Below are 27943 nucleotides of genomic sequence, written 5' to 3'. Positions count from 1 at the left end.
AGCTTCACGTGTCCAAAAGGTGTAATGCATATTTCTTTGCATGGTGGCGATTCCCTTTGATTTATTAGAGAGAGAGAGAGGGAAACCAGGCTGCTGCTTTTGGAGGATTCTGAAAAAAATAATGATATGTTGTATATTAGCAATGAGGAAGCAACTGGACAGGAAAAAATAATTAAATTGCAAATTCAGTCCCTATGGTTTAAGAAAAGTTAGGGGTTGTTTGGAGCGTATGTTCGGGGTGCTGACTATTGTAGTCTGTTTCTTGTAATAAACATGACCTTAGTTCTTTTTAGTACAACTATTGCGAGGTGGGGATTAAACCTCCGACCTCTTGGATCAGAGTGCATGCCAATACTACTAAGTTGAACTTATTTTGGCATGACCTTAGTTTTTATGGTTTGATAAAACTTCATAAATAGTCCCTATAATTTGATAAAAACCCTCACAAATAGTCCATAGCGGTTCCATAGGGACTAAATTCTAATTATAAACTACAAATACTAAATTCTAACTTCCTCCAAACCATAGGGGCTAAATTTGTAATTTAAAAAAAATTAAAATTATATTTGGTGTTAGAACCAATGTTAGTGAGATTTAGGATGTGCACCCTAGTGGTTCGGTTAGTGAGAGACATCCCCACGAGAATGTGGGCGATAATATATATATATATAACGTATGAGATATGCTTTCAAAGCCTTACCTCTTTCCATTGGCCATCCATATATATTATTTTATATTTCTGATAAAAAGAGATGTTCTTCCTCAAATCTTCTTCGTGCGTGATAGCTCAGTCTTTCATGTCCTTTTCTTCTTTGTCCATCTTCCTGCATGCACTTCCATCAACAGAACAGAGCAGCCACCCGGATTTTCTGCATCAGTTTGATAATCTCTATCATAAAGAAACACATTAAGTAATAATGGACTGCAAAATGAAAACCTATCTCCAATGTAAAACGTTCCAAACAAGATAGCCACCTCTTTGATTTGCCATTAGATCGCGCTGTGTGTGATTTTTCGAACTGTGTGTTGTAGTTTCTATACCTGCCTGTGTCTTATATTGGTATAAAAGTTTGAATTTTTCACATGTGATGTATTGAAGTGTTGGGCAAGGCTATATGGGCTCTTAAAATAATGAGATGGTGGTGTAGAGACAGGGAGAAGAAGCTATATGTTCTTTCCTTTTGATCAAAGTTGATGGAAAAAGACATTGTAATAGGGAGGCAAAGATGTGACAAACCCAAGAGAGAGAGAAAAAGAGAGTCAGCGTTTTGGAACTTGAAACAGTGGCAGCTAGTAGTTTGGTTGTGGAATTTCTCACAATTCTCTTCACTATATATAAAGTGTTTTGCACTCATATTGCCTTGGTGTATGCAATCCTTGTGCCTGTTGTGGGATCCATAGCCCAAAATTAAAGGTATATCTTTCTAGACCTGGCTCTATCTGGCCTTATCAACAAGAATTCAAACAATAACTAGAGGCCACAGAGAGGACGAAGAACAGGGTTTGCGAATTCGTCTTTTGACAGATGAGGGTAAGTTGATACAAGAGTGTTTTGTCTTGAAAACTTGGTGCTCTACTCTTTGTGATTAATTAGGACTCCTTTTCGTGTGCAGATATTGAATTGGATGCAAGGGAAGAAGCCTAATGGCAGAAAGGAGAGCAAAAGAACAACATCAAATTCAATCAAGGGTGAGCAAAGACTATATTATTCATTGTATGTTGATCTTTTAGAATGCAAGTAACTTAAAGTTCTTTCTCAAACAGATGAGATGGTGCACAAAACTCACTCAGAAGAATTCACCAACTGGCCTCATGTGTTGCTGGCGATAGGAACGTTTGGAGATGAGAATCTGAATCAAGCACGCCCAAAAAGGTCTCAAGAGAATCCATCATCTTTCTTGCAACAACATCTTCAAGATCTTACACCTGAACAACTAAATATACTTCAAAAAGAGTTCAATCAGTTATTAGATGAACACCTTGAGCAATTGGGTCCATCCTTGGAATTTGAAGTCAGCAAGCATTGTCCATCAAACGTATTTCTTAACAGACAATTAAGCTTTGAATCTGAAACAACAAAGAATGAACTGTGTTATGATGAGCTGATTAAGAAGAGCGATAGTTTCCAGCATGTCATACTCCGTAAAGGCAAAGATGTAGGTGTTGAAGCTAATGACACTACAGTTATTGGCAAAAGAACTTTATCCCTCCTTCTCAAGAAGATTTTCATCTGTGGAGGTGGTACTGCTACCACACCTGCTGCAGTTACTCCTCCTCTGAGAATCACAACTCTGGAATCGAAAATGGAGAAGGTAGAATCCAGAACATCCGTTAACGCTCAAATCCTCAAATTGCTGTTCTGGTGGGATCAGTGTACATAACATTCGTAATCTAATATTGATAACTATTTCTGAATGTAAACAGATGTTGAGGACAATACTCCAAAAGAAGATATACCCCCAAAGCTCCAATGTCAGAACATCATCCAAGAAGTACCTGAGGAAGAAAAACAAGCAAAAAGATGAAAATGAAGACGAAAAGAACGACAAGACTGGTGATGGAAGTAAATGGGTCCAGACTGATTCTGAATGTTAGTATTAACAATATAATCAGTACCTGTGGATCAACTTTCAATATCCATCAAACGACGCATGTTTCTGCCATCATATACACAAACTTCTAATATGCTTTTTCCCATAATACACAGAAATCTAGTACTGTCTTACTTTTATAGGCTAACCTGATTGTTTGTTTCCATTTTCTTGTGCAGATATCGTTTTAGAAATCTGAGAAGCTACCTGCCATGTGTGGCTCTGCCACAGAAAAGATCACAAGACATCATTTTCTTGCTTGGTTGCTTGATTGTTTGCTTGAATATTTACCTATTGTACTTATCTAACATTATGGAGGAATTGAAACTGAGCTCGAATTTATCTTTTAAGACTCACACAATAAGATCCTTTGGAAATACAATTGAATAACTGGGGATGTTCCTCACAATTCAGTGTTTGTTATATATAAAATCACACAGAAAAATGAAAGGACTCCGCTGTGAAGAATAATTTTTTCGCAATCTTTCCTTCCTAAGAGGATCAAAATTTGTTCCTATAAGTAATAGATGTTGGAATCACACTTTTATTATTACAAAGCTGAATTATATCTAAGACAATGCTTTCCCCAGAAATTCTCAGAATTGTTATTCGGAAAATATTCTAGAATGGAAGAAAATCAACTAGGACATGTCTAAATCATAGCATGAAATCAAGAAGCCCGCAAGAACTTTTTATAAATTGCTCATATTCTTTACAATTGAACTCACGGAGAGAGAGAGAGAGAGAGAGAGAGAGAGATGTAAGGTGTCTCTCTCGCTGTTTTTTCCTTCTGTGATGGGTACATTTATCTGTTCATGCGGGGGCCATCCACAAAACCTGAAAACACACTGGGACTACAAGATTCATCCAAAAAAAGAGTCTTATTCGTTATCATTATCTTCAGTAAGCCATAAGAGGTTCGTTACCACACAATCCACTGACTGAAATCTTTAACTACACTGTGATATTAAAAATAAACAAAGAGCAAAATCACAACATACAATCTAGATCTCCTCATCATCGGAATCTAAGCAATAATTTCCAGAAAAAGATACTGTAATCTTCAGTTGAATCAGCCACCTGGTGTCAGCAACGAGATGAGAGCTTCACTATTGGGAAAACGTGAAGCAAGATCAGATCGTTTTGCCAACTCGAAGTCCTCAAACTGGAAAGCAGGTGCACAGCTGCAGCCCACAAGCGAGTAGTGATTCTCAGAGTCCCTTGGAGCAGCTTTAGTCACAGTCCCATCAGCAGAAATATTGAAGTCTTTCGTTGGAAAAGCACCAAACCAGACATTAGGAGGCACTGTATACTGAGGTAATTGATTGTCTCCAATGAGATCAGACCCAAGACAAGTCAATTTGACACGACCGTCCTTTTCATTCAACTCCAATACCTATAATCAAGAGTAATAATTACAATAATAAGGATAGTATCATCATAGAGGTGAGATAAAGATAAAAAACACACCATACATGAGTTGAATAGCAGAAAACCAGCATTCATTACAACTTTTACCACCTGATTATAAGTAAATGCGCATTTAATAAAGTAGGCAGATTTTGTTTTTCATTGAGCATACACATTAGTGCAACTGTCCTTGAACTTATGTCCAATATCTTAATGCCAACGTCGTCTTGTGTTAGATGATATATTAAATTTACTTTCACCTACCCAGTTAAGCTTTTGAGTCAATCGGTAATCTAACATGATATTGGAGCAAGTGGTTCATGAGGTCCTACGTTCAAATCCTGCAATGTTATTTCCTTCGCCAATTAATGTTGGTTTTAACTTGTTGGGTCTTTTACATATTTAAAACCCACAAGTGAGGGGAAGCATTAGATAATACGATATTAAATTTACCTTCATCTATCAGCTTAAGCTTTTTGGTCATTCGGTGATTTAACACCTTACTTGGGTTTGGATTTGTTTGGGCCAAGGAGTTGGGAAATAGGGAGTTGGGAAGTGTGGAGTTGTGAACTCCACTCCTTATTTGGCCCAAGAGGTTCGTAGGTTCCACTATTAAAAACATCAATTTTACGTCTTATTAACTCCTTAAACTATGGGCCCCAAGAGTTCACTACTCCTCAAACTTCACAATTCCACTTCTTGCCCCATGATTTTGAACGTCTAGAATGTTCAGCAACAAAAAGAAATCAACTTTGAAAATTTTATATTGGTTAAAGAATGCTGTTGGAAGAATCACTTCAAAACATATTCTCCAAAAAGTTAGTCTAAGTATCACTTTAGGGTAATTTGGCAAAATGTAGTCTAGTGCAACCAAACAAAGTTGTAATTAAAATCACTTTTAAAGAAAAAGTGATTAGAACGGAGGTCAAACTCATCTATTTAAGTTTACCATCAAAATCTCTCGAGAAGTGTAGACAGGAGAAACGAAAGTCATATCTAACAAAAACCAGATCAGAAGCAAAAAATCTTTTGATTATGCAAACGAAAAAGGAAATATCATTGGCAGAAAAACGAAATATTCGGTCAGAAACATAGACAAACTAGTACTTCATGTTATCTCAATTATTAGAAACCTACCGTAAGAGGTTCTCCCAAGTAAAAATGCCAAGTCTCTGCACATGGTATGCGATGAAGAGCAGATACACACCCAGAAGGCACCAAAAAGTATATACACGTGCTGACCTCTCGATCAACCTTGTCTGCACCGGAATAAAGTTAAAATCGACGAAAAAAGATCGATCGAGAGCGCGTACGAAAAAGAAAACTCAAACATGGAAAAGGAAAATTCAATAGACAACAAATTAGGCACTGAACAACAGTAATAAGTATACTAGATGATGCTCGATTCTCAGATTCGAATTTCCGGAAAATAAGACAAGCGATCTTGTTGATACGATTGGAGTTCATACAAATCCAAAAAAAGTAGAGTGGAGACTGTGAAATTAGGACTCGGAGTTTGATTCCGTGCAATCAAACCAATCAAAACGAAGAGATTATGGTGAAATGAATGGAGGTATGATCGAGAAAATTGGACTTACATTCCGGTGGGAGGTGAGATTTGGAGAGATGAACGGAGCTGTCCCTGAAGGTTTCAGCGTAAAAACCGCCTTCTGGATGTGGCTTCAAATTCAATTTCGCTACAATTTCTGATGCAGTAGCCATTTTTGGTTCCTTCAAGCTAAGCGATTCATTGATAAGTGATAATTACAACAGAGAAGATCACATGATTCACAATCTATCTTTCATTTGTATGTTTGGATATGTTCGTGAGCCAACCCCACGAGTCAAAATATAATAGAAAACTGCACAGCTCACCTGTTTCAAAGGACGAAAAAGAAAAATATCTGCAAAAACAAAAACTGGTTACAACTTAGTCGTAGAAATTAGTCTTTCTAAGACGTTTTATGTCAAGGATAAAACAACCTACCTCCCCAAACCCATAATTAAAGGTGAGAGTTTATAAAGGAGACTCATGTTACAAAACTAGCAATATGAGATTTTCAAACAACTTGGTTTTTCATTTATTTAAAGTTTTTCACCAATAGATACATTTTTAATTTCAATGTTTGACTTAAAAGTAGCATTCGATTCTCTAAGTTTTTTAACATGATATTTTAATTGGTGAATTTTTTCACTCAACCTTTTAATTGTTGAAGTTTGAAATAATCCCCTTTTTAGTTGTTTTTTTTTTTAAATAATATGTGGAGTGAGGGAATAAAACTTTGATTTCGAGATTAAGAGTTTCATTCGATTTTCTAATACATTATCCAACATAAAGTTAATTAAATTGAGTTTTCTTTCATATTTGTTTTCTTGTTCAGAATTTGCTTGAAATCAAGTCGTATCGTCATTGGTTTGCAAGAGGTTAAACATCAAGATGTTGGCATTCATAGGTTAGTAAGAATCGTTGTAGCCTGTACACCATCAATGGAAAGGTCGCTCATGTAAACCTCTAAACCTATTTTACTAGTTAATCATGTTTAAGTTTCCTTAATTACGTGTTTAATTACCCTAGTATGTGCTTTAATCTCTGTAAGCATGTAGTTATAATGTTTGTAGTAGTTGAAATATTATGGAAGTTATAAATGAGTATGCTTGTGAGGTAGAGATAAGGAAAATTTTCTAAATCTTGACATGGGGTATTCTCGGGTAGTAAAGGGCAATCAACATTTAGACAAATTTGGGGAAGCTAAGACATATGAAGGTAGGCGCGACACCAGGTTGAAAGGGAAGTAGGAATTTGCCTAAATGCTAGAAGTTATGCTCTCGAGCAAGATAAGAAAGCTAACACTTATAAGGGAATCAGAAACGTAGAAGTGAGGAAAGCATGAGCATCTGTAGGCTTAAGAGCCTAAGGGTGAAAATTGGCCAAGTGTAACAGGAGGTATGTGTCAAGGGCCTTTAGAGGCCAATGAAACCCTAGGATGGATAATATGCGGGCAGTTAAGTCTACCTAGGTGAATGCATGGTAGACAGTGAGGTGTATTAGAAATTAAGGGAGGCGTTTATGAGCAGCAGGCCTAAGCGCGAGTGTTAGGGATAAATCCAATGTGTGCATTAGTTAGTGATGCGTGAGCAAGGGAATGCGGCGTTAGCCGAGGTATACGTTGACCGAAAAGAAAGACAAGATAGGACACAAACCGGGGCATTGATGAAGGACTTAAGAATTTAGCTTAATCACCCAATTAATGGGCTAAGTGGCATATTTAGAAGCCATGATAATGAGTTAGTGCGCCAGCTGTCATCCTAAGGAAGCTTAATGAGCATGTAACCTGAGTATATAAGGAAGTTTGAAGTGTAGAGCTCAGTTTGGGCATTTTTAATCATGCTAGAGAAGAAGAGTTGCCACCGATTTAAAGCTTGAGTGGTGAAGAAGCTAATTCAAGGCTGTTGGAAAAAGATTTCCCATGGAATTGAGCTAAAGGTTGAGAAAATTCATCAAGTGTTCAAGAATCTTAGGTTATGCGGACGAGTTGAAAAGAATTGGTAATTCCAAACTCGTGGAGAAGAATCAAAGGTTGAGATTCTAAGGTAAGCTAGTTAAGACATTTAAGAAGGAATTCTTAGAAGAAAATTTCATGAGATTGTGTCTGGATTTTAAGTTATTCAAGTTGAAAGTGAAATCTGGAATTTGGTTGGATGAACAAGCAGACAACTACAATCCATGCATAAGCAAGCAGCTGACCAGCAGACGCTAAATGTGGGCGAGCACCCATCACATAGACGAAGCCAATACGTTCTGAAGCCTAGGAGTATCTTGTGTGAGCTGTCACACACTAGCTAGTCGCAAGGTAAAACTTTGGTTAAGTGTGGTAATGTGTTAAATACCAATGTACTGAGGATGCATCGAGTAGAAAAGGATTAAGGTGATGCGTTGAACTAGATTTGAGGCTTAGCATATGTTAGCTTGAATAGTAAGTTAAGCTCGAGAGGAAGCTAAGGCATTAACCAAAAGCTCTTATTATTCTTACAGGGCAAACGCATATAGGGGAGACCTACAACCCTTTGAGGGAGTAACTGAATGACTAGTTTTCAAAATATTTGTTAAATGTTTAACTTATAAATTTTCAATGCATAGTCAGATTTATATTGATTTTCCAACACATGTTTTAAGTACTGGGAATCGTTTATGAATGCATGTTAATGGTTTTAAGGCAGATTCTACATGGATTTTCTATACGTTCCAATTAAGATTTATGTCATGTTTAACATTAGAATGAGCTATTTACTGATTCCATTAAGTATGATAAGTATGTTGTTTTATGATGTCAACATATATGTTTGATATGTAAAACTTACTCCTGAGCATTGGTACCAAAGCTATGGTAAGGTACCTAGCTATATGACGATCCTTGCTACCGAAGGTATGGTAAAGTAAGCACGATCCTACTCAGTTTTATGTGCACATAAGATCTCTGTTATTGACGTTGATGAAATCGAGCAAAAAAGCTCTCTCTCAACTAAGGTTATTAAGCTTGAGCAAAAGGCTCTCCCACATGTTTAGGCAAAGGAATATAGGAATTTTACAGGAAATGTTGAAAACCTTTAATCCAGAGTTTTTCATGCTATGATTTTAGATTTTTAAATTGTTATTTTCGAACCCTGGAATGTGAATGTAAATGTTTTGTTCTAAACATGTTTATATTATAAGTTATGGAAGTATGATTTATTTAAAAAAAGTCACTCACTGGGTATTTTAAGCTCACCCTTTTCAATATTTTCCTCCCCAGGTAGTGGTCGACGTCCCGAGGTCTAGCAGTTCTGCCAGTTAGTCACTTCTCAAGAACATTAGGGACTTAAAGCTTAAGTGGCACATCACGTCTTTGTTAAACTTGAGGCTTATGTTCATATTGTGGGAAGTCAGGGTAGAGTTTTTATGGTTGTTGTAAATAGACTTACTAGACCCTTTAACTGTGATATATATGAGTAAGTGTTCTGTTGTACGAGAATCTGTATGTTTAAGTCGTGTTGACTATGTGGTAATGGTCTGTTATAAGATATAGATTGTTTATCAGATACCAAGGGCGTTGGTTCATGGAAGTATATTGGCAATAATTGTCATAAGAAGGTTGAAAATTTTTGTTTTCTCAATTCTTCTCGAATTAGAAGGGTAATTGGGGAAGGGGTGTGACAGCTTAAGTACGATTGTGTTGTCAGAAAAAAAATCCACAATGCTACTACTCGTGAACCTAATATCCTGTTGCCGCATCAACTGCAAATTGTCGAACAAAACACACATTGTCATGGAAATAATAGTTGCTACAACCAAACATAAGAGATGAAATCGCATAAGATTTTTGTTATAAACATGAATCTACATGAAGCTCTAATATGACATTAGTTCTTCCCAACCTTCTATATATATACATGCATACATATACATGATTGTATGTATCTGTGAGTGAACCAAGGTTTAAAATGCCTTTGTCGACAGTAATATTGAGATCTTAGTTTTACAGGAATGTACATAGAAATATCGATAAAACGTCAATGTCGATGGATATTTTTAGAAAATTATTTTTAAAAATAAATTTAAATTAGTGAACAAATATTTTATTATTTTTAAACAAGTAAACATGTTTATTACTTGTGTTATATTTACATTAGTGACATTTTATTGCTTAGTTTTTGTGATTTGTAGATTTTTATAAAATATAATGGGAAAAAACTAATAGTACCTACTACTCTAATTAATTATTTGACATGTCCTTAAACAATTTATTTATTATTTTGTGAACCCTATATAATTCTTAAATGCTACTTTTGTGACGAGTAATGAATGGAGGTATTTCATGCCACCATTGTACTAAAAATTTCCTCAACATAATGGAAACATCGGTTATATCGATAGAAATATCTCATACGAAGAAAATTCAGTACTAAGGTGTCAACTTCACAGGGGGAAAAAAGGATGATTCAATTGATTTGAGGCATATATAAATTCATGAGCAAAATTTTAGAAATTTGAAATGGCATACCCTTTGTTGAAGGAAAAAAAAATCAGCCAATTGATTCTTGTTTAGGTAGCTGAAATGTTTGACTTAAGTAGCTTTTAATTTTATATTTTAATTGGCAAAGTTTGATATAACATCTTTTCTAGTCGTTGCATTCAATTTTTTTATATAGTAGCGAACATAAAATTGACTATATTGAGTTTCTTTTTAATTATTTTTTCGTATAGAATTGCTTAGACTCAAGTTACATCGTTTATCAATATCTATAAGTGATTGAAATTGATAGAAATCTATTATTGATACTATGTGATAGACACTCATAGAAGTTTATCATGTTTCTTAGTGTTTTTTTTTTTTTTTTTTTGTTATTTTTGTAAATAATTTGACATTTTTTCTGAAAATCTCTATGTTTATTTTAGTTTTATTTAATTTCATTAGTTTTTTTAAACAATTTATTTTCCAACAACACTTAAAAATAGTTTTTTTTTTTCCACTTTGGAAATAGATTACATTATAAATTGAGTTGTTAATCTCAATTCAACTTAAATGTTTGATGGTTGAGTTGGGTTCATTTTTTAGTGAGTTATTTGAGTTGAAAATTTTACTACCGAAACAATTAAATTGGATCTAAAAGGTTCTTCAACTCAATCCAACCTACAAACATCCCTAGCTATGGGTCTGCAATGAGCTCAACATCAAAATTTTGACATTCGTGGATAAGTTAGAATCGTATTAGCCTGTATACGGTCAAGAGAGAGGTCGCTCAAGTATGATTTTGTTGTAAAAAAAGAATTCACAATGTTGATGTTTGTGAATCTGATTTTGTGTTGTGTTGCCACAACAACCAGACATTGTTGAACCAAACACACACCACCATGGAGTAATAGTCGCTACAGCCAAACAGCAGAGATGAAACTGCAAAACATTTTTGCTATAAACATGAATCTACATGAAGCTTTATTATAACATTATTTATGTGTTACACAATTGACTATGCATTAAGGATTAAAATATCCGTAAATCAGAATATTCGACATCGAATAATCTATTATCTTTCATATCATTTATAAATACTACCTATAATAAATTAAAAAAAAAAAAAAAAAAAGAAGACAAGTCTTTTTTTCTTTTGGTAATTTAATGTTTTTTTATTAAGCACATATTTTCTGATTTAATGGAAATTGGGGATGGAAAAAAAACCTCAAATATTTTGATCTTTCTCAACTACCCTCCTTTTAAAAAATTGTTGAAATAGTTTTTCTCCATCATTCCCAATCAAGCTCAACTACCTAGATTTAAGAGCGATTCTACATAATTTTTCTAAATATTATTACTCTTTTTAAATCTTATATCAAATATTACATCTTTTCCAATTTTCCAAATGGAACTTAGGAATCGCAACGTGATTTTTAAATTTTGAAAAAAAAAATTGTGAGACATTAAGTAAGATTCATAAAAGTTATGTAAAATCTAGATACTCATTCTAGTCGATGCTCCACCGAGAAAGTCCAAAAGAATCAATAGTTTGGATATAAGATGAAAATTTTAATTTTTTATTCAAATCTCAGTGCTCTCTCAACTGGGTTTGACCGAGATAAACTATTACAACGAATTTTCTAAAATAATGATAATTGTGAAAGATAAACTTTTTAAGTTACAATTTCCCCCAAAAATTGGCAATACTGAACAATACCAGAATACTTCCCTCCTGAATGGTAACATCTGAGGTTGGAGAGGCATTGAGAATTAAGAATAAACTGATGCTCACTCATTTTAACACACCAAAGATAATTGCTGAAAACAGCACAGTGAAACCAAAGTTGTTATGCTTTAAGCCAGGAATACCATGACTCATTTCTATTTCCCATAATTCCATGGAATTCTAAGTTCAAATCCATGGTATGCAAGACCAAAAAAGCACAAAACAAGCTGACTCCTCACTCTAGAAACTTAAAAAGTTGTAGTCAAATCTCATCTATCTATCTCTGGAAAAATTTTCCAACAAATCCCTGAAAGGTGTTCCCCATTCCAGCACCTACAGCTTCTGCCAGATACTTTGCCTGCATAGCCTCAATCAAATGCAGCAAAAGAAACTTGAACTTCGGAGAAATTTCCTCATAGGAACATATTACAAAACTCGAAACCAAAAAGTGCATAAACGATACCTCTTGGACGGTTTTCTTTATATCAAAAGCATCTTTCAAACGATTGTCCAAGAAAGTCCATGAATCCTGAAAATCTACAGAAAAGGGAAAAAAAAAAAAAGGCAGGCTTTCAATAGGACACATTATAGAGATGTTTCCAAGCTATGTTTATCAATGATCAACGACATAAACAAATAGCACGAAAGGAAGAGAGGTTTGAAAAATTCCTAGTATGTAGTTACAAGTAGTAGGAAGTCATTTACATACAGTACACATTTCCAAAAAAAAAAGGTACAGTACACATAACAACCTGAGATTTTTATACGGATGACCTAATCCTAGCAGTGTCAATGCAGAATGACCCAATCCTAGAAAACTACTGAAGAATAACATGTTATTTATGTCATGGAGCACTCCACCATCTGAAATGCATTATGGCATTAGGGATATCTCACTTATTGCGAAATGGTCGGAACCCTACGTGATTTTCATTTTTAATCACCAGTTGGCCGATTGTTGACTTTTTTTATTTAAAAAATAAAATAAAAATCTCGATTGAAATGAATATCACGTTAGAGCTCCAATTATTTCGCCATGGAAGGGACGTCCGGGCGGCGTTAGTGCTCTTCGACGTCAGCATAAGCTTAGTTTTCATTCGCTTTTTAGGATTTGATCATTCTGTATTAACACCTCTAGAGATGGGTCCTCCATACAAAAGCCTCTAACAATCGGTCCAACAAGGAAAGGGATGCAAATGGAAAAAGATTAGAATTCAAGCAAATTCAAACTCAAAGTCCAGGAACTTGAGAAAATGCACCTGGAGAACTATCAGTTAGCATGTATATCTCAGTAGCTGAGTATATTCCTCCCAAAATAGTGCGCTTGACGTACCAATCAACGTCAGAGGTATCACTGCCAGAAGCATGCCATATCTCATCAACAAGCGTCGCCCGTTGTTTAAAGCTAGTTGCTAGATTTGCTGGTTGTGCCTGTAGGACCAACTCATAACTACTACCTTTTAAGATCCTGATCAGGTATTCAACGTTAAAGATGTTAAAGCATATACAGTACCGACAACGATACCTGGATACTGAGCGCCTGAGCCCATTTTGATATGAAGGGAGCTTGCATTTCTAGACGAGCCCTAACAAGCTTGTAAATACGCTCACGAAGTATCAAATTCTTAAGGCCTTCGTCTGCCTCGATTAGATCGATGAGCCGCTGTAAGCAATCATCCATGAAAAACTGAAAGTGGAAAAAGCATGTAAATCCGTTGACCCGATTAGGCAGACTAGTGGAAGAGAGAAGCAACTTAAACTCAGATAAACCATGTTACAACTTGCAAATGATCCCTCAGCACATAATCAAACACAAATGAACCTTAAATAGGAACGTAAAGCTAGTTTCCAAAATAGAACAGCATAAAAAGAAATGCTAGCTTGCTGGTAATAGAAAGTTCATGAGATTAAACCATCTGCTATAGTTTTTTGTGACATCTTAAAAGACTAATTTAAACTTTCAATACTGAATAAGATCATGCAAGTGATCAGGTCGTTTAAATAGCAACAAATAACAACAAACTATAAATAACAATGTATATTCAGCAGTGATGGTGATTTTATATACTTATCGTTATAACGAGCATATTTCGTGGGACCTTTTAGCTAAAGTTTGTATAAGATATAAACTTAATGCCGCAACCACAAGCAACAACATAGCACAGGGAGCTTCTTCCAACACTAAATGGAGCTTGAGTTTTATGTATGGTTGGACCCAAATTTGGTTGGGTTAATGTCAAATGACCCAGATTCTAAAAACACAATGAAAACTACCATTTTGCTTATGTCACATAGTACCATCTAACTTAATTTCTCCTTACCGCCCAAGACCCTGAATACAATTTCAAGACTGTTAAAATTTTGTGATCTTATCACTTTTCTCGAAGGTGAAATCGCATTCAGGATACATCCATTCGTGATGGATGAAAACCCGCAATTGTGCATGGATAATTTAAAGTCAGTCAATGATTTGTGAAGTAAGCAAAAGATTAGTTTTCATTGTTTTTAGAATCCAGGTCATTCGACATTGGTACAACCAAATTTTGGTCATCCAGACAAAAATCTTGTGGAGCTTTCCTAATAATTTTATAGATTTAATGAACTATGACCATGAAGAAGGAAGCATCCAGATTCTGAACTAACTAATAGGAAAGCTCAAGAACTTCATGCTCATTAACTGCAGTGCCCAGTATGTAAGTAATATTATGACATTCAAATGGGTTGTCCAAGATGTAAATGGGGAAAGTGAACGAAATCAAGAAAACAAGAGTATACCTCAACTAATTCAGCTTCCTTCCTGGCAAATGATCCAACAATGGAAGGTGACATGCTAAGATCCCTTGCACCAGCAATCATTGCGGCCTCAGTCCATCCTAGCTTCACCTGTAATATTTTACAAATGCAAAATTACACTCGAAATCTCTAAATCTTGAAAAACCTAAAGACGGAAGCAAACCAAGAAAACCCACGTTCGTTCAATAATGCCAGCCCTAGATGCTAGTTACAGTAATCGATGAGAAAGATCAAGAAAATCATTAACTCTCGATAGAATTTCTGACAGAATCGAACAGGGGCATCCATTTGGCTATGCAGAACTTACAATTACAACTAAATAAATGAGTGAGAATGAAAAGAGATGGGAGGACAGACCACATGAGAAAGAGCAGCCTGGAGGACACGAGCCTGCTCCTCTTGATACTCAACTCTCGGCCGCCGATTCTGATGGCTTCGGGTTTCTTCGCCGGAAGTTGATGTGGACCAAGAAGAAGTTGAAGAAGATGCAGAATCAGAATAGGTAGGAGTTTCTTGACGAATATGGTGTTGATTGGGGATTTGAGAATTAGGAAATTCTTGTGAATTGGTAGCTGTGGAGAAGGAAGAATGGTCGAGGAAGGTGGAAGGTGATGGCAACCTGAGACGTTGAATGCCATTTCTACCGGAGGTCACGCCGACGATCAGACGCTTCGCCGCCGTTCGATACATGTCTCCGTCGGTCCGCCGCTCTGGAAATGATGGAGTGAGGCTGTGATTTGTTGGTTAAATTTTCCACAAAGAGAAAAGAGTCCAAACAATAATAGGTTCTACGTAGCGACCTACTTTGAAGCCTCGTGGCCTTTAGACAACCAAAAGATATGTGTGATAAATTTTGAAAATTATAACCATGTCATTATAATTATCGAAACTACCGTGACGAAATTGCACAATTGAAAGTATGCATATTGAAATGAAATAATTCAAATTATCTCGATTAAAATAATATTTAAATCGATTTTTTTATCTTTTAAGAATATAGTCAAAGTCCTACATCAATTAGATAAGATGACGATCATGAATTTATAAGGGAGTGGCGACTATCTCTAATGCTTTGAGATTCTTTGGGTGAAATCAAAACCAAAGTCATGAGTATTATGTTTGAAGTTGACAATTTAAGACATAACAATATGGAGATATGTAGACGTTTTTTGTCCCTAACAAGTAGTATCAGAGTCATGTCCTAACTTTACCATGTCAGTTGATTCCTCGGGTGCTGAATAAAGAAGTAGATAGCTTCTAAAAATCTAGTTATGGCGGTATCCATCCATGATTTAGTCTTTAGACAGATGGTGTGCGTTGATGTAATTCAAATGGTTGAGCTTGCGATACACTCGAGTGACTATTTGAGAGAAGGCTTGGTGGTTCTTTGTTCGAGGAGAAGATTGTTGGGATGAGATCAAAGTCTGACATTAACTAAAAGGGAGAACAATCATCTCCAATGGCAGAGGCGTTTTTGGTGAAACCAAAAGTAAAGCCAGGAAGTTATGCCCAAAGTAGACAAGATCATACCATTGTAAAGATATTTGAAGGTAACACTTACCATGTTTTAATTTACTTTTAGCCTTTTATGGAGTGTTTGGTTCACAAATTTGGGGGATTTTATGAGTCTGAATTTATTAAATATGAAGTTATTTAGTCTATGTTTGATTTTTTTAGTACAACAATTGTGAGTTGGAGATCAAACCATCTACCTTTGGAGTGTGAATTTGTGTCTTTATTCAATAAAATACGTTGAAATTGGCTATCAAATGTTTGATTTGATGAGATATTTGAGAATAATCGATTTAGAAATTAGATATCAATTTAAAATATTGTTCAATATATTTATAAACAATAAAATAATTGTTCCTATAATTTAATTTAGAAAGTACAGTGAGTAGAGTTGAATCTAAACTATTATTAAATAATTTAGGACAAAATACACTTTCACTCAAGGAGTTTGAAGTCATGTCTATTTTGGTTCATGAATATTCAAAACAATTACTTTAGAGCTTCAGATTTGGAAAATAGTTTAAGTATAAAAATCACTTTTGGTTCCTAAACTTTCAGTGTAGTAACAATTTAGTTCCTGAACTTTAGTTGGTAATGATTTAGTCCATGTACTTTCAAATTTATAACAATTTAGTCTATAAACTTTAATAAGTAACGATTTAGTACCTATATTTTAACAATTTAGTCCTTATTATGAAAAAAAAATATCTTTAAAATTAAGTGTTTAATTTTATTATGTAACGACCTAATCTTTATAGTTTATAAAAACAATTGATTTTCGATTAATTTAACGATCTACATGTATAAGAAATTTCATTAAATCTTAATAATACTTTTCACAATAAGGATCAATTCGTTAAAAATTGTAAGGAAAATTGTCGATTTTGACCCAAAAACTTTTTCCCCATTCAAAAGTAACCTCATCTTTAAAATCTATTTTTTTTAACATTTTTTTCCAACGTTTCAGACTTTGAGTGGAGGGACCCACCACGTAAAAATACAATTTTGTTCCTTAATAAATGGTCATTCAATTGACTTGAATATGAAACCATCTAACTTACCTAATTCACATATCTTAAAATAGAAACTTCAATCTTCAGTTTCACATTATGTTTTCAATAATAGAAATGTTTTACGTGAGGTAAGGTCCCAACTTCAAAGGAATAATCCTTTTCAGAAGGTCCCAAGTTCAAAGGAACAATTTCTTTTCTTTTTTAGAGTTTCAAAAGAGACATGTATGCTGAAAAGTAATATTTTTTTATTTTTTCATAAAGTCATGAAAATGGAGCCAAAAATTACTTTTTAAAGAAAGTTTTCAGTAAGCAATGAAATCCTTGCTTCTGTTTCACTTGTATACGTTATAAACGAGTATTGTTACGTTTTAGGTTAAAAAATGAAGAGAAAATTGAAAAATGAAGAGTACTAGAATATGATTAAACGTGGGAAAGTTATTGTTGGTGTTCTGTGATTTGTCTCGTGAAGTTCAAAGCAAATGTCTTTTGAAGTTTTATTTCTCGTGAAAATGACTTTGTCTAACTTTACGAGACACTCTTTTGTTCAATTTTTGACTTGTGCAGTTGAACCAATCGAGTTATCTTGTGAAGTTGACCCAGTCAACTTTCTCATAAAGTGACAATGTCAACTTTCTCGTGAAGTGACCGGATTAACTTTCTCGTGAAGTTGATCAGGTCAACTCTCTCGTAAAGTCAACTTTCTCCTTTTTTAAAAAAAATATTTATTTATACATTTTCTTCTAGCCAAAAAGTTTTATCTTCACTTGCAGAATGCCTCGCGTGTTTGTTTCCGAAGATGGTATTCGAAATGAGGATGAATGAGAATACACAGGCAATAATCTAGGGCATTTAGATGTAAGAGGTGACATTTGTTTTCAGGACTTCTTGTTGAAATTGTATAATCTAAGCGGGATTGACCCAAAAAACCATGATCTCACCTTAAGATGTCTATACAATTGTGGATCCAAGGTTCCTACATATTTGATACGAAATGATCAAGAACTTGGGTTCTTTTCAAACGGACGCATGTAGGCCCTCTATCTATTTACCCCATATATTTTACTGGTTTTTTAAAGTTCGTTAAAGTTCAAAGGATGATTAAAAAAAAATGTTTTAGGTTTTCACTACACATTCCTACAAAAAATCACACAGGCCCCCCCCTATAAACAATAGAATCGATATATTTAGAAAGAAATAAATTGGAAAAAAAATACCTTTTTTCAAAATCCGAGCAAAGGGGTAACAAAAGACGAAAGTTGAATATTTCTTATAGAGGTAGGAGAGTCTTTGCGAAAAGAGAGTTCAACAATGATGAAGAAAACGCAATAAGAAGAAGAATAGAAAACTCTAACTTACACGAGAAGATAAAGAGATTTGATTTTACTTTTTAAAATACCATTTATTAAGGGTCAAAATTGTCTTTTTACGTGGTGATCCCTCCACTTAAAGTATGAAACATTGGAAAAAGGGTTAGAAAAAAAAGTAGATTTTAAAGATGAGGTTAGAAAAAGTTTTTAAGGTCAAAACTAGTAATTTCTCAAATTGTAAAGTATATGAATCAAAATGTACTTATTAAAGTTCAAAGACTAAATTGTTACAAATTTGAAATACATGAACTAAATCGTTACCAATAAAAATTGAGGAACTAAATCGTTACTTTAATAAATTTCGAGTAACTAAAAGTGATTTTTAAACTTGAAGTTGATAGTTAGTTGACGGATAGAAAAATGACTTAATATATCGAGAGACAATTTTGGTTTCTTTTTAAACTGGTGTGGTTTGAATTCAGAAATTGAGTGACAGTTTTTGGTTCAATAGTACTTTGTTAAATCTTCAACCAATAGAGATCCAAATATGATTATAGTCAACCATTACAAATTCTTCTCCTCCCATTGGTTTATGTACACACTCCACCGTCTCAACTAAGCCAAAACAAGCTCCAACTCAACCTGAGCCTGCACTAAACGCCTGCAAAAGAAATAAATAAATAAATAAAAATTCTGTTAAGAAAAATAAGAATCTTTTATACATTATTAACACCTCCTTCAATAACCATTTGATTTTTTAAAATGATATTTATCTCTACAACTTTCAAATTTTCATATTTTGTTCTCTACTTTTTATCTATAGATTAAAAAACCAAGCCACTTTGTGAAAACTAAAAAAATAATTTTTAAAAACTTATTTTTATTTTTTGAATTTAACTATTATACTTTAGAAATATGCAAATTATTGAAAAAATATGTGAGAAAATAGGTTTAATTTTCAAAAACAAAAATGAAATGAAATGGTCACTAAACGGACCTAACTTTTTACATATTTTTTTAAATGTATTTTACCATCGCTAGAATATATAGATCTCATTTTATAATCATTTAGTTTTTTTTAAGTTTAAAAATAAATAAATAATTGAACTGTAGTCAATTAAAAAAACAAAAAATAAAAACAATGATAACAAATAGGGGTGTTCAAAAAATCCGATGATTCGAAAAAATCGATCAACCCAACCCAACCCAACCCATGCGGTTTGGGTTGGGTTATCCACTTATTTGGGTTGGGTTGGGTTCAAATAAATGAAAATTTTAGGGGTTGAATTGGTTTGTGGGTTCACCTAATATAACTCAAACCAACCCGAATTTATTATTAACTTTAAAATGTATACTTTTTTATTATTTATAACACAATTATTTATACATGTATTGATTTTAATTTTATTTAATTTCAATATTTTTTTTTAATAATTAACTTCAACAACTCTTAAAAGTAGTTTCTTTGCATAGAAAGAAAATTTTCACTATATAAATTGAAATTGAGTTGTTAATCTTAATTCAATATATGAAAATAATTAAATTAGATTTTTACATATTTACGTTTTGCTTCTTTTTAAAACAAAATTTTAAATAAATGACCTGATTAACCCGAACCAACCCAACCCAAATATTTTATGGTTGGGTTAGGCTTATTTTTTAATAAGGGTTATTTGGGTTGAAAAAATTTACAACCCGAACAATTGGATTGGATCTAAAAAGTCTTTCAAACCAACCTAACCTCACCCATGAACACCTTCTAACAACAAATAACCAACGGATTAAGTGTTTATAAACTTAAATTTGAAAACCCTAAACAAAAAATCAAATAGTTAATAACAAAGCATAAATATAGATGGTAACATGAATTTCTATCATAAATTTGTATCAATTTTGTATCTAATAAATTATTGAAATTCAAAAATATTTGAACAAGTAATAAACATTTATCGAACACATAATTAAAAACTCAAAATTTTATTATACATAAAATTAAAAGCTCAAACACCACCTTCACACAAATTTTCAAGTTCAAAGGGATTAAACTTGTAAATTAAATTTAAAAACTTAGGAAATTAAGTCACATTGATAACCATTTGAATTTGATTTTTTTTCTTTTTTTTTTTTAAAAAATATTTATTTCCACTCAATTTCTTACCATTATTTTCGTGTTTCTTAAGTAAAATAGTTAAATTGGGGGACTTAAAATATCATTCCTGCCCTTATAATTTGACAATGGTATAATTTTATTTTCTATACTTTCAATTATCAAATTATAGTTCTTGTACTTTCAATAAATCTTAAATTTCATCCTTAATGCTAAATTATTGTTGATTTTTTAAAACATTTTTGTTATTGACTAGCATTTTCATTACAAATTTTGAAAACATGTTCACATATTGTATTTTCTTGCATGAAAATTATAATTATTATTTAAACAATTTTGGTAAAAATTATATTTGAGAAACCAAATTTAATATTTGTTGAAAATATGATGATTAAAATTGAATAACCGAAAATATAGAGACTAAAATTGAACAAACTTCAAAATAGAGAGATAAGTTTTTTTAGCTAAGATTATTATGATTATTATTTTTAGTTTTCAAAATTTGAATCCATCTTTAAAAAAAGACGGAAATTAGATAATAAAATAAAGAAATCTAAATTCATCTTTTAAAAATGTTTATACTTTTCAAACTTTTTGCTATAAAGTGTAAATATTTTTAAATATTTTTTTATATTTAAAAGACCCATATTTATAAATTTAATTTTAAAAATGGAATAATTATTAAATGTTACCGAAAAGATGTTGCAATGGCCGGGATCTGCCACGTGGGCAGCGAGATTCTCAAGCGGCCCTTGGCCAGTATAAATAGCCTGAAACCACAAACCAACAAACGCCAACATGGCCAGCCGCCCATTCTTGATCTCCTTAGTCCGCAACACCATGACCGGCTCCGGCCGCCCCTCCACCCACCCCATCAACGCCAACTGCGCCACCAGCAATGTCGTCGAGTCTGCAAAATACTGCCGCGATCCGGCGTCGTACCATGAGAAATCTTGTATTAGTCCTAAGCTTTCGAACCATTCCGGTAATAAGATTCCGGCTACGGCTAGCATTGCCCATCTTGCGTGCATTAGCTCCGCTTGTGCGAACCATTTTAGTGTCTCTGGGTCAGAACCTAACACAACCATCTTCATTAAAGTTAGGTTAAAATATTGTTTTTCTTATTACTGTTAATTTTTATCAAAATTAACAAACTGATAATATTTTTTTTACTAAAAAAACATGTGAATATATTTTCAAAGTTTATAATGAAAATGCTAATAAATAAATAAATAAAAACTTTACCAAATATCAACAATAAACTAATATTATAGACTAAATTTTAATATTTATGGAGAGCATGTGTCCAAAATACATAAGCTAAAATTAGAAGAATAAGGTTGAGATGACTTTTCCATCTTTATCCTTGCAAAATTTTCCATTTAATTTTAAATGGATTGAGACTCGATTAGTCTTAAGGAATTGGTGGAGTTGAGTTCCCATTGTGAAATTTTCTCCCATTTTATTTATTTTTTAAATAACTAACTTAAATGACTATTATTGAAAATTTTTAATTAAATAGTTATTATTAATTATCCATTCAAAATTAAGAAGAAATTATTCAAATGTTTCATTAGAGTGAAATAATCAATATATGAAGATTCAATAGAGAACAACGTCGAAAGGATTGGACCTGACCTACCTACGTCCAAAGCATTAGAAGTTTCACTATCTTGACCACTAAACAATAAATTTTAAATTTTAAATATAGTGTCGATAAAATTATGATAAAAATGAATATCAATCTTTACTCAAAGTATGTGGATCAAAATAATATTTTACTTCTTTATTTAAAAAAATAACATTAAAACTATAGAAAAATATTTAGGTACATCATGGATAACAATTATCTTTATGCATCCCATCTACATTATTTCTTACGACCAATTAACCAATTTGAACGGTGTAGATATTTGTATTAAAGAAAGGGAGAGAAGCATACCCAATCCAAGCGGATCGAACCCAAAATCACCGGGAAGGCTGCAAAACAATGGAAGAAAAGCTAATATAGTTAAAAAAATATTTTTGATCGCTAAACTTTAATGAAAATAACAACATAGTCTTTGAATTTTGATTTGTGACGATATAGTTTCTGTATTTTCAGTTTTGTAATAATTTAGTCATTGAATTATAGAATGTAACAATTTAGTTCTTATACTTTCAAATTTGTAACAATTTAATCTCTAACATGAAAAATTCATCAAAATTAGATGTCAATTTTTATTATTTTATGATGTAGATTTTGTATTATGTAAAAATATTGAATCGCTAATTAACTTATCGATTTATTTATGCAAAAAATCTCATTAAAGTTGAACATTAATTTTTATGACAGAGACCAAACCGTTACAAATTCTAAAATACATGTATTAAATCATTCATATAATAAAGTTTAGGGACCAAAATTATTATAAAGATATACTAAATTGTTATATACTAAAGTTTAAAGATTAAATTATTACTTATATAAAAGTTTTAGGTGCTAAAAAGTGATTTTTAATACTCTGTTAATTCCAGAAATCGAAGGAGAAGAAAGAAGTGAATTAAGGTATAATTAACCAACCTGCCGTCGAGCCACTCCGGCGGGCTGCTGCCGGGGAACCAGAGGGGTCTGTCGGGAGGGAGCGGTTCACAAACGCTGGACACGCCGGATTTCGCAGCTTTCAAACGGTAATAATCCCGCCGGAGCTCATAATTTGGGAATTTTCCCGGAGAATGTCCTCTGTGAAACGATTCTCTGTTGCCAAACAGAACAGAGGAGAATGAAAACTTGGTAAAAAGAAAAGATTAATGAAAATAATTTTGAATTAGGGTTCACCTGATTGGGAGAGTCGAGAACGCAGTTGAAGAAATTGAAAGGGCCATGGCCGGAGAGATTCCAAAAAGGTAAAAGAGAATCGGTGGATTGTGTTATAATCTGTAAGGAATGGATGGCCTATGATGTCTTGTTGTGGATATAGAGATCATTTTAAGCTTTATTTCTAATTCTTCCGTATACAAATATTTTAGAATAATATCCCACACAAAAATAAAAAATAAAAAATTGAGATTCAGTTTTTTTCTTTAGATTATTGCCAAATTGTTTCTAATTTCACTTTCAATTTCTATCTAAAATTTTAAAGGATTTCTACTCTATGAATTATTTATAAAATGTATTGCAACTTTTGAAATAAAGAAACATTGCTACGTTTAAAAATATAGGATATTTTTTAAATAAAAGGCAAAATTCACGATTTTTTTTTTAAAAAAATAAGGTTAAATAACATGTTGGCTCTTACAATTTGAAGTTTGATTAATTTTAGTCATTGTATTTTCAATAAATATTAAATTTAATACTGAAAGTTAACTTTCATACTGAAATTGGTTAAATAATAAGTATAATAATTTTTATGGAAAGAAATACAATACATGAACATATTTTTTAAAGGACAAATATCAATTTATACTTCTAAACTTTGAAGGTTGTATCAATTTAAACTCTACACGGGTAATTGTATCAATTTAAATATGGACTTTAAGGGGTGTATCAATTTAAACCTCAAACTAATAACTGTATGCATTTAAACCTTGAAATTTTAATAGTGTATCAATTTAAATCTTTCGTTATGTTTTATTTATGAAAATTTAGGGTTTAAATTGATACACTTATGAAATTTTAAGGTTGAAATTTTATTCCTTTGAAGTTTAAATTGATACAACTTCTAAAATTTAAGATTTAAATTGATACAATTATTAGTTTGAAGTTTAAATTGATACAACCTCAATGTTCATAGGTATAAGTTGACGTTTTCCATTTTTAAAAACTACAGTAATAATGCTAATGGAAAAGTTTCTTTTCTAAAAAGAAAAAAAAAACAATAAACTAGCAACATGGACTAAATTCGTAAATCATATATATTAAAATTGAAATAATACAAAGTACAAGACTCTAAAATTGTATTTTAACCTAAAAATAATTTGATTTTTTTTCCTTTTTGGGAAAATTAAATTTCTAAACTGAGTTACCCTGTGAAATTTCATTTTGATCTAATTTATCATTTACTTATTTTCTTAAAGTACAAAACTTCAGATTCCCATTTATTGTACAAGTATAATCTCTAAAATGTTGAAGTTTGTGTCAAATAGGCTTGCGACCTTTAATTTAAAAAGTGTTATTGGGTTTATGGATTTTTTTTTTTTTTATTAGATCGATAGACTTCGAACACTAAACGTGTCTAACAAGTCCATATATTTTTAATTTTTGTGTCTAATAGGTCTAATACCTATTTGGTCCTTAAAAATATTAATATATTGGACACAAAACTAAACGTTTAATATCTTATTAGACACAATTTTTTTTTAGAAAGGTATTGTAATTAAAAAGTGGGATGAGGGAATCAAACCTCAAACTTCGAGGTCGATAGTATGAACACTATGTCAGTTCAGCTACACTCTTATTGGCTATTAGACACAAATTTATTGATTTATCAAAAATTTAAAAAAATATCTATTATTAAACGTCTCCATTAGACACAAATTTATTGATCTATCAAAAATTTAAAAAAATATTAAACGTCTCCATCGATCAATTTAGCACGGTTACCATATATGATACTATTAGTTTTAAATTGGAATATTATCAACTGTCAATTATCCTTTTAATTTAAGCTATTCAGACTTTCCTTAATTATCTATTATGTTAATATATTTACCCATGTATTCTACATTGTCTGATCATCAATAAAATATTCATTTCTCCACATGCTATAGAGTGGGTTTTAACCTAGCTCCCATAGCCGCCTTCTCAATTCACCATCGCTTGTCGACGACCTATTCAAGTGAAGCCCATATCGGTTCATCTCCTGCACTATGCTCATGCCCACGTTCATGTAATAGGACAAGCACAATATTACATACTTTTCTGTTCGGACTTCGGGACTAGCGTTGTCGTAACTGCCCACAGCCTGAGCAAAAATAATTTATTTTCACCGATTCAAAATTTGCACCACAAAAGTAGCAAAGCGGTAAGATTGGGGTCAAATCCACAAAGAGACTGTTGAATCAACTTAGGGCGATTTATAAATTCCACTTAAAGAGGGTTTTGATGGGTTTGTTTTTGTTTTATGAAAAGCAAGAGTTAGCACAGAAAAGGTTGAATCAAATTGAGGGAAAAATCTTGGGATTAGTTTGTATGCTTTTTATTTTATATCATTAGGTACTAGTTAATTTTTCCAATTATGTGAACCTCTCAATCTATTAAAAATTCTAATAGCCCAATTAGCCAATTTTGATAAAATTCAAAACTAGTACCAATTCAGTTTAAAACTTTTCCTTCTTAGCGACATATAAGTTAAAACTGAAAAGCATTAAGAAATGGTTCAATTGTTGAGACATACTACAAGCCATAAAGTCATATTTTATAGCATGATTTATTTGGGAAAGATTATACTAGGGCATACATGAGTTTGGTAAAAAAAAGTCTAGACCCTAAACATGCGATCCTAATACGTGCAACTTAATCAATCAATAATGCATAGGCTAGAATGAAGCACACAAGAATTTCAATAAATTAATTTGTCAGAAAAAATCATTGAAACTCTAATAATATTAAAACGAATCCACCCAAAGACTTCACAACAATTGAATAGATTAAACTAGTAACTTTAAGAATCAAGACATACAAATTATCCCAAGAAAATTACCTAGCCTCTAAAAGGCATATTGGAATTACAATGATCGAAAGAGAATCGAGGCTGACTATGGCGATAATTGCTCAGCAATTTGACTTCAATGGCTCCCAAAACCGGACTAATTTCTCAGATTTTACTTTATTCGGAGTTGTATTTCAGTATGAATGTTGTGTGTTGAAGGTTGACCCCGAGCGTCTTATTTATAGGTTTCGCGTAGCGTCGTACATTGGAGAGCGTCAATGAGGTGTTGCAACGGTCGCTCGGTTGCCCCACGCACGCATATCAAATCCCATCAATCGTTGTAGCGTCACAACGCTCTGAAAGAGCGTTGCAATGTCGAATGTTCTGTCCTTTAGCATTGAAGTTCAAGCGTTGGAATGCTGGCGATGATCCAACTACGGAGCGTCATGACATTTGGGGCAGCGTTGCAACGCTTCCCTGTACCTGATGCTACTGCCTTACAACGTCGAATGAGCATTAGACTTAGGTTTAGGAATAGCGTTGCAATGCCAGAACAGGGCAGAATTATCCTTTTGCATCTCAGCTCGATGTGGTGCATTTGACTCATGGTTTTTCCTTCATTTTTGCATGATTCTTCATCCTTGCAACGTATTTGCTCCATTGGGTCAATTCTCCAACAAAATAAGACAAATAAAGTACAAGAATGATCTAAATATAGGAAAGTTAAGGCCATAAATTTAGCTCTTCTTGAGAGCTTACATTTGCTTTGACCAGATTATATATTTATAAATGGCAGTCATTTTAAGCCCAATTATTTAAATATTAAAATTTCTCATGCATAAGCCATGATTTTTTTAGACTCCAAATGTAATTTAAGAAAACAAACTTCTTACTTGCATGAAGATATGAGAGATCCATTAAGTACAAAATTCATCCAAAACCAAACAAAACTAGAGTGTACCAATCTCACTCGGGGAAGTTTGTTTCTTCATTTAGAAACTAAAAAATAACTCCAACAAAATAGTTCTGATATCTTCAATTAGTACTTTAAATACTAATAAAAACATGAACAAGGTAATGAACACAAAACTAAATATGTTTTATGCAATATCAAGTTGTCTTCTTCTCAACATAAAAAGAATAAGAACATACTAAAACAAAAGGCTTCAACCTCCTTCCTACTGCACAAAAGTATAAAAAGCAAAGACTCCACATAAAATAGGCATTGAATAGAAACAAGGATCCACAAGGTGCCATGTTTAGCATTTGTCTCAATCTATCAGATTTGAGTAAAGCCATCCTATTGAAGGAAATCGGAATCGAGATTTTCATGAGCAGCGAAACAAGACTATTTCAAATTACAATCATGAATAAACAATGCATTTACAATCGACTTTAATATAAACAGTTATACAATTCAAGCATGAATAAACTCAAATGCATAAAGAGAAAACTATACGCACAATGGCAGAAGCATCTCCACGCTTCGTTAGCTCAAACAACAGGACCACGAACACTTGATCTACACGACCGCAACACCGCAACGAACACAGAACGAATACTTCGAGTTTGTCCTCAACGATCTCCTCGGCCATAAACTCTTTCGTAACACAAACTGCCTCCATAGCACCACGAACGACCTCCAGAAAACCTCGACGGTGTCGAGTTGAGTCTGACACCACCAACAAGGCTACCTTTGATATTCTCGGTGTGAGAATCCAGAGGGTGGGCTCTGTTCGGACTTGGTATGAGGCAGACAAAGGAGGAAACATCGATCGCGTACACGACTGAGCAAGTGGGAGATGGTGGGGACTTATCGTATAAGTCGATGCCCAATCGTTTAGATAAAGCTATGCGATCATTT

General features: G+C 33.0%; 4 protein-coding genes and 1 long non-coding RNA gene across 18 annotated transcripts; 2 read left to right on the top strand and 3 right to left on the bottom strand.

The window, feature by feature from the left end:
* Positions 1–815: 815 nt before the first annotated feature.
* LOC120070727 lies at positions 816–6003 on the bottom strand. Of its 13 annotated transcripts, none has more exons than XM_039022599.1 (9): positions 5989–6003; positions 5877–5905; positions 5600–5739; positions 5139–5260; positions 3672–3987; positions 2741–2813; positions 2617–2657; positions 1788–2496; positions 816–869 (listed from the first exon to the last, which is right to left on the bottom strand). In XM_039022599.1, the coding sequence occupies exons 3-6, from the start codon at positions 5721–5723 to the stop codon at positions 2779–2781; spliced, it is 597 nt and encodes a 198-aa protein (XP_038878527.1). In that variant the 5' UTR covers positions 5724–5739; positions 5877–5905; positions 5989–6003; the 3' UTR covers positions 816–869; positions 1788–2496; positions 2617–2657; positions 2741–2778. The 13 variants fall into 13 exon arrangements, with proteins under 13 accessions (XP_038878527.1, XP_038878525.1, XP_038878526.1 ...); XM_039022597.1 differs by lacking the exons at positions 5877–5905; positions 5989–6003 and having other exon boundaries at positions 1788–1893; positions 1980–2067; positions 2140–2496; positions 5600–5870; XM_039022598.1 differs by lacking the exons at positions 5877–5905; positions 5989–6003 and having other exon boundaries at positions 1788–1893; positions 1980–2067; positions 2183–2496; positions 5600–5870.
* LOC120070726 (protein NEGATIVE GRAVITROPIC RESPONSE OF ROOTS-like) lies at positions 911–2408 on the top strand. Its single transcript, XM_039022585.1, has 3 exons — positions 911–1531; positions 1614–1689; positions 1765–2408. Exons 1-3 carry the CDS (start codon positions 1526–1528, stop codon positions 2379–2381), a joined length of 699 nt encoding a protein of 232 aa, XP_038878513.1. The 5' UTR covers positions 911–1525; the 3' UTR covers positions 2382–2408.
* Positions 3772–9115, top strand: LOC120070729. Of its 2 annotated transcripts, none has more exons than XR_005480020.1 (3): positions 3772–3908; positions 6383–6454; positions 8792–9115. It is a non-coding gene; the product is annotated as an uncharacterized LOC120070729 (long non-coding RNA). The 2 variants fall into 2 exon arrangements; XR_005480019.1 differs by having other exon boundaries at positions 6383–6505.
* A 2502-nt stretch (positions 9116–11617) lies between these two features.
* LOC120070709 (ubiquinone biosynthesis protein COQ9-B, mitochondrial) lies at positions 11618–15318 on the bottom strand. The gene is made up of 6 exons (XM_039022557.1): positions 14868–15318; positions 14493–14600; positions 13243–13404; positions 12977–13148; positions 12181–12254; positions 11618–12075 (listed from the first exon to the last, which is right to left on the bottom strand). Exons 1-6 carry the CDS (start codon positions 15198–15200, stop codon positions 11995–11997), a joined length of 930 nt encoding a protein of 309 aa, XP_038878485.1. The 5' UTR covers positions 15201–15318; the 3' UTR covers positions 11618–11994.
* Positions 15319–18792: 3474 nt separating this feature from the next.
* Positions 18793–23428, bottom strand: LOC120070873 (photosystem I chlorophyll a/b-binding protein 6, chloroplastic). The gene is made up of 5 exons (XM_039022765.1): positions 23268–23428; positions 23013–23186; positions 22392–22429; positions 21142–21524; positions 18793–19003 (listed from the first exon to the last, which is right to left on the bottom strand). The coding sequence occupies exons 1-5, from the start codon at positions 23312–23314 to the stop codon at positions 18980–18982; spliced, it is 666 nt and encodes a 221-aa protein (XP_038878693.1). The 5' UTR covers positions 23315–23428; the 3' UTR covers positions 18793–18979.
* Between the last annotated feature and the right edge of the window lie 4515 nt (positions 23429–27943).

The sequence above is a fragment of the Benincasa hispida genome, chromosome 2 (genome assembly GCF_009727055.1).
Source record: "Benincasa hispida cultivar B227 chromosome 2, ASM972705v1, whole genome shotgun sequence".
NCBI lineage: Eukaryota > Viridiplantae > Streptophyta > Magnoliopsida > Cucurbitales > Cucurbitaceae > Benincasa > Benincasa hispida.
The sequence above is the reverse complement of the archived record's forward strand: the minus strand, read 5'-3'. Positions and strand labels throughout refer to the sequence as shown.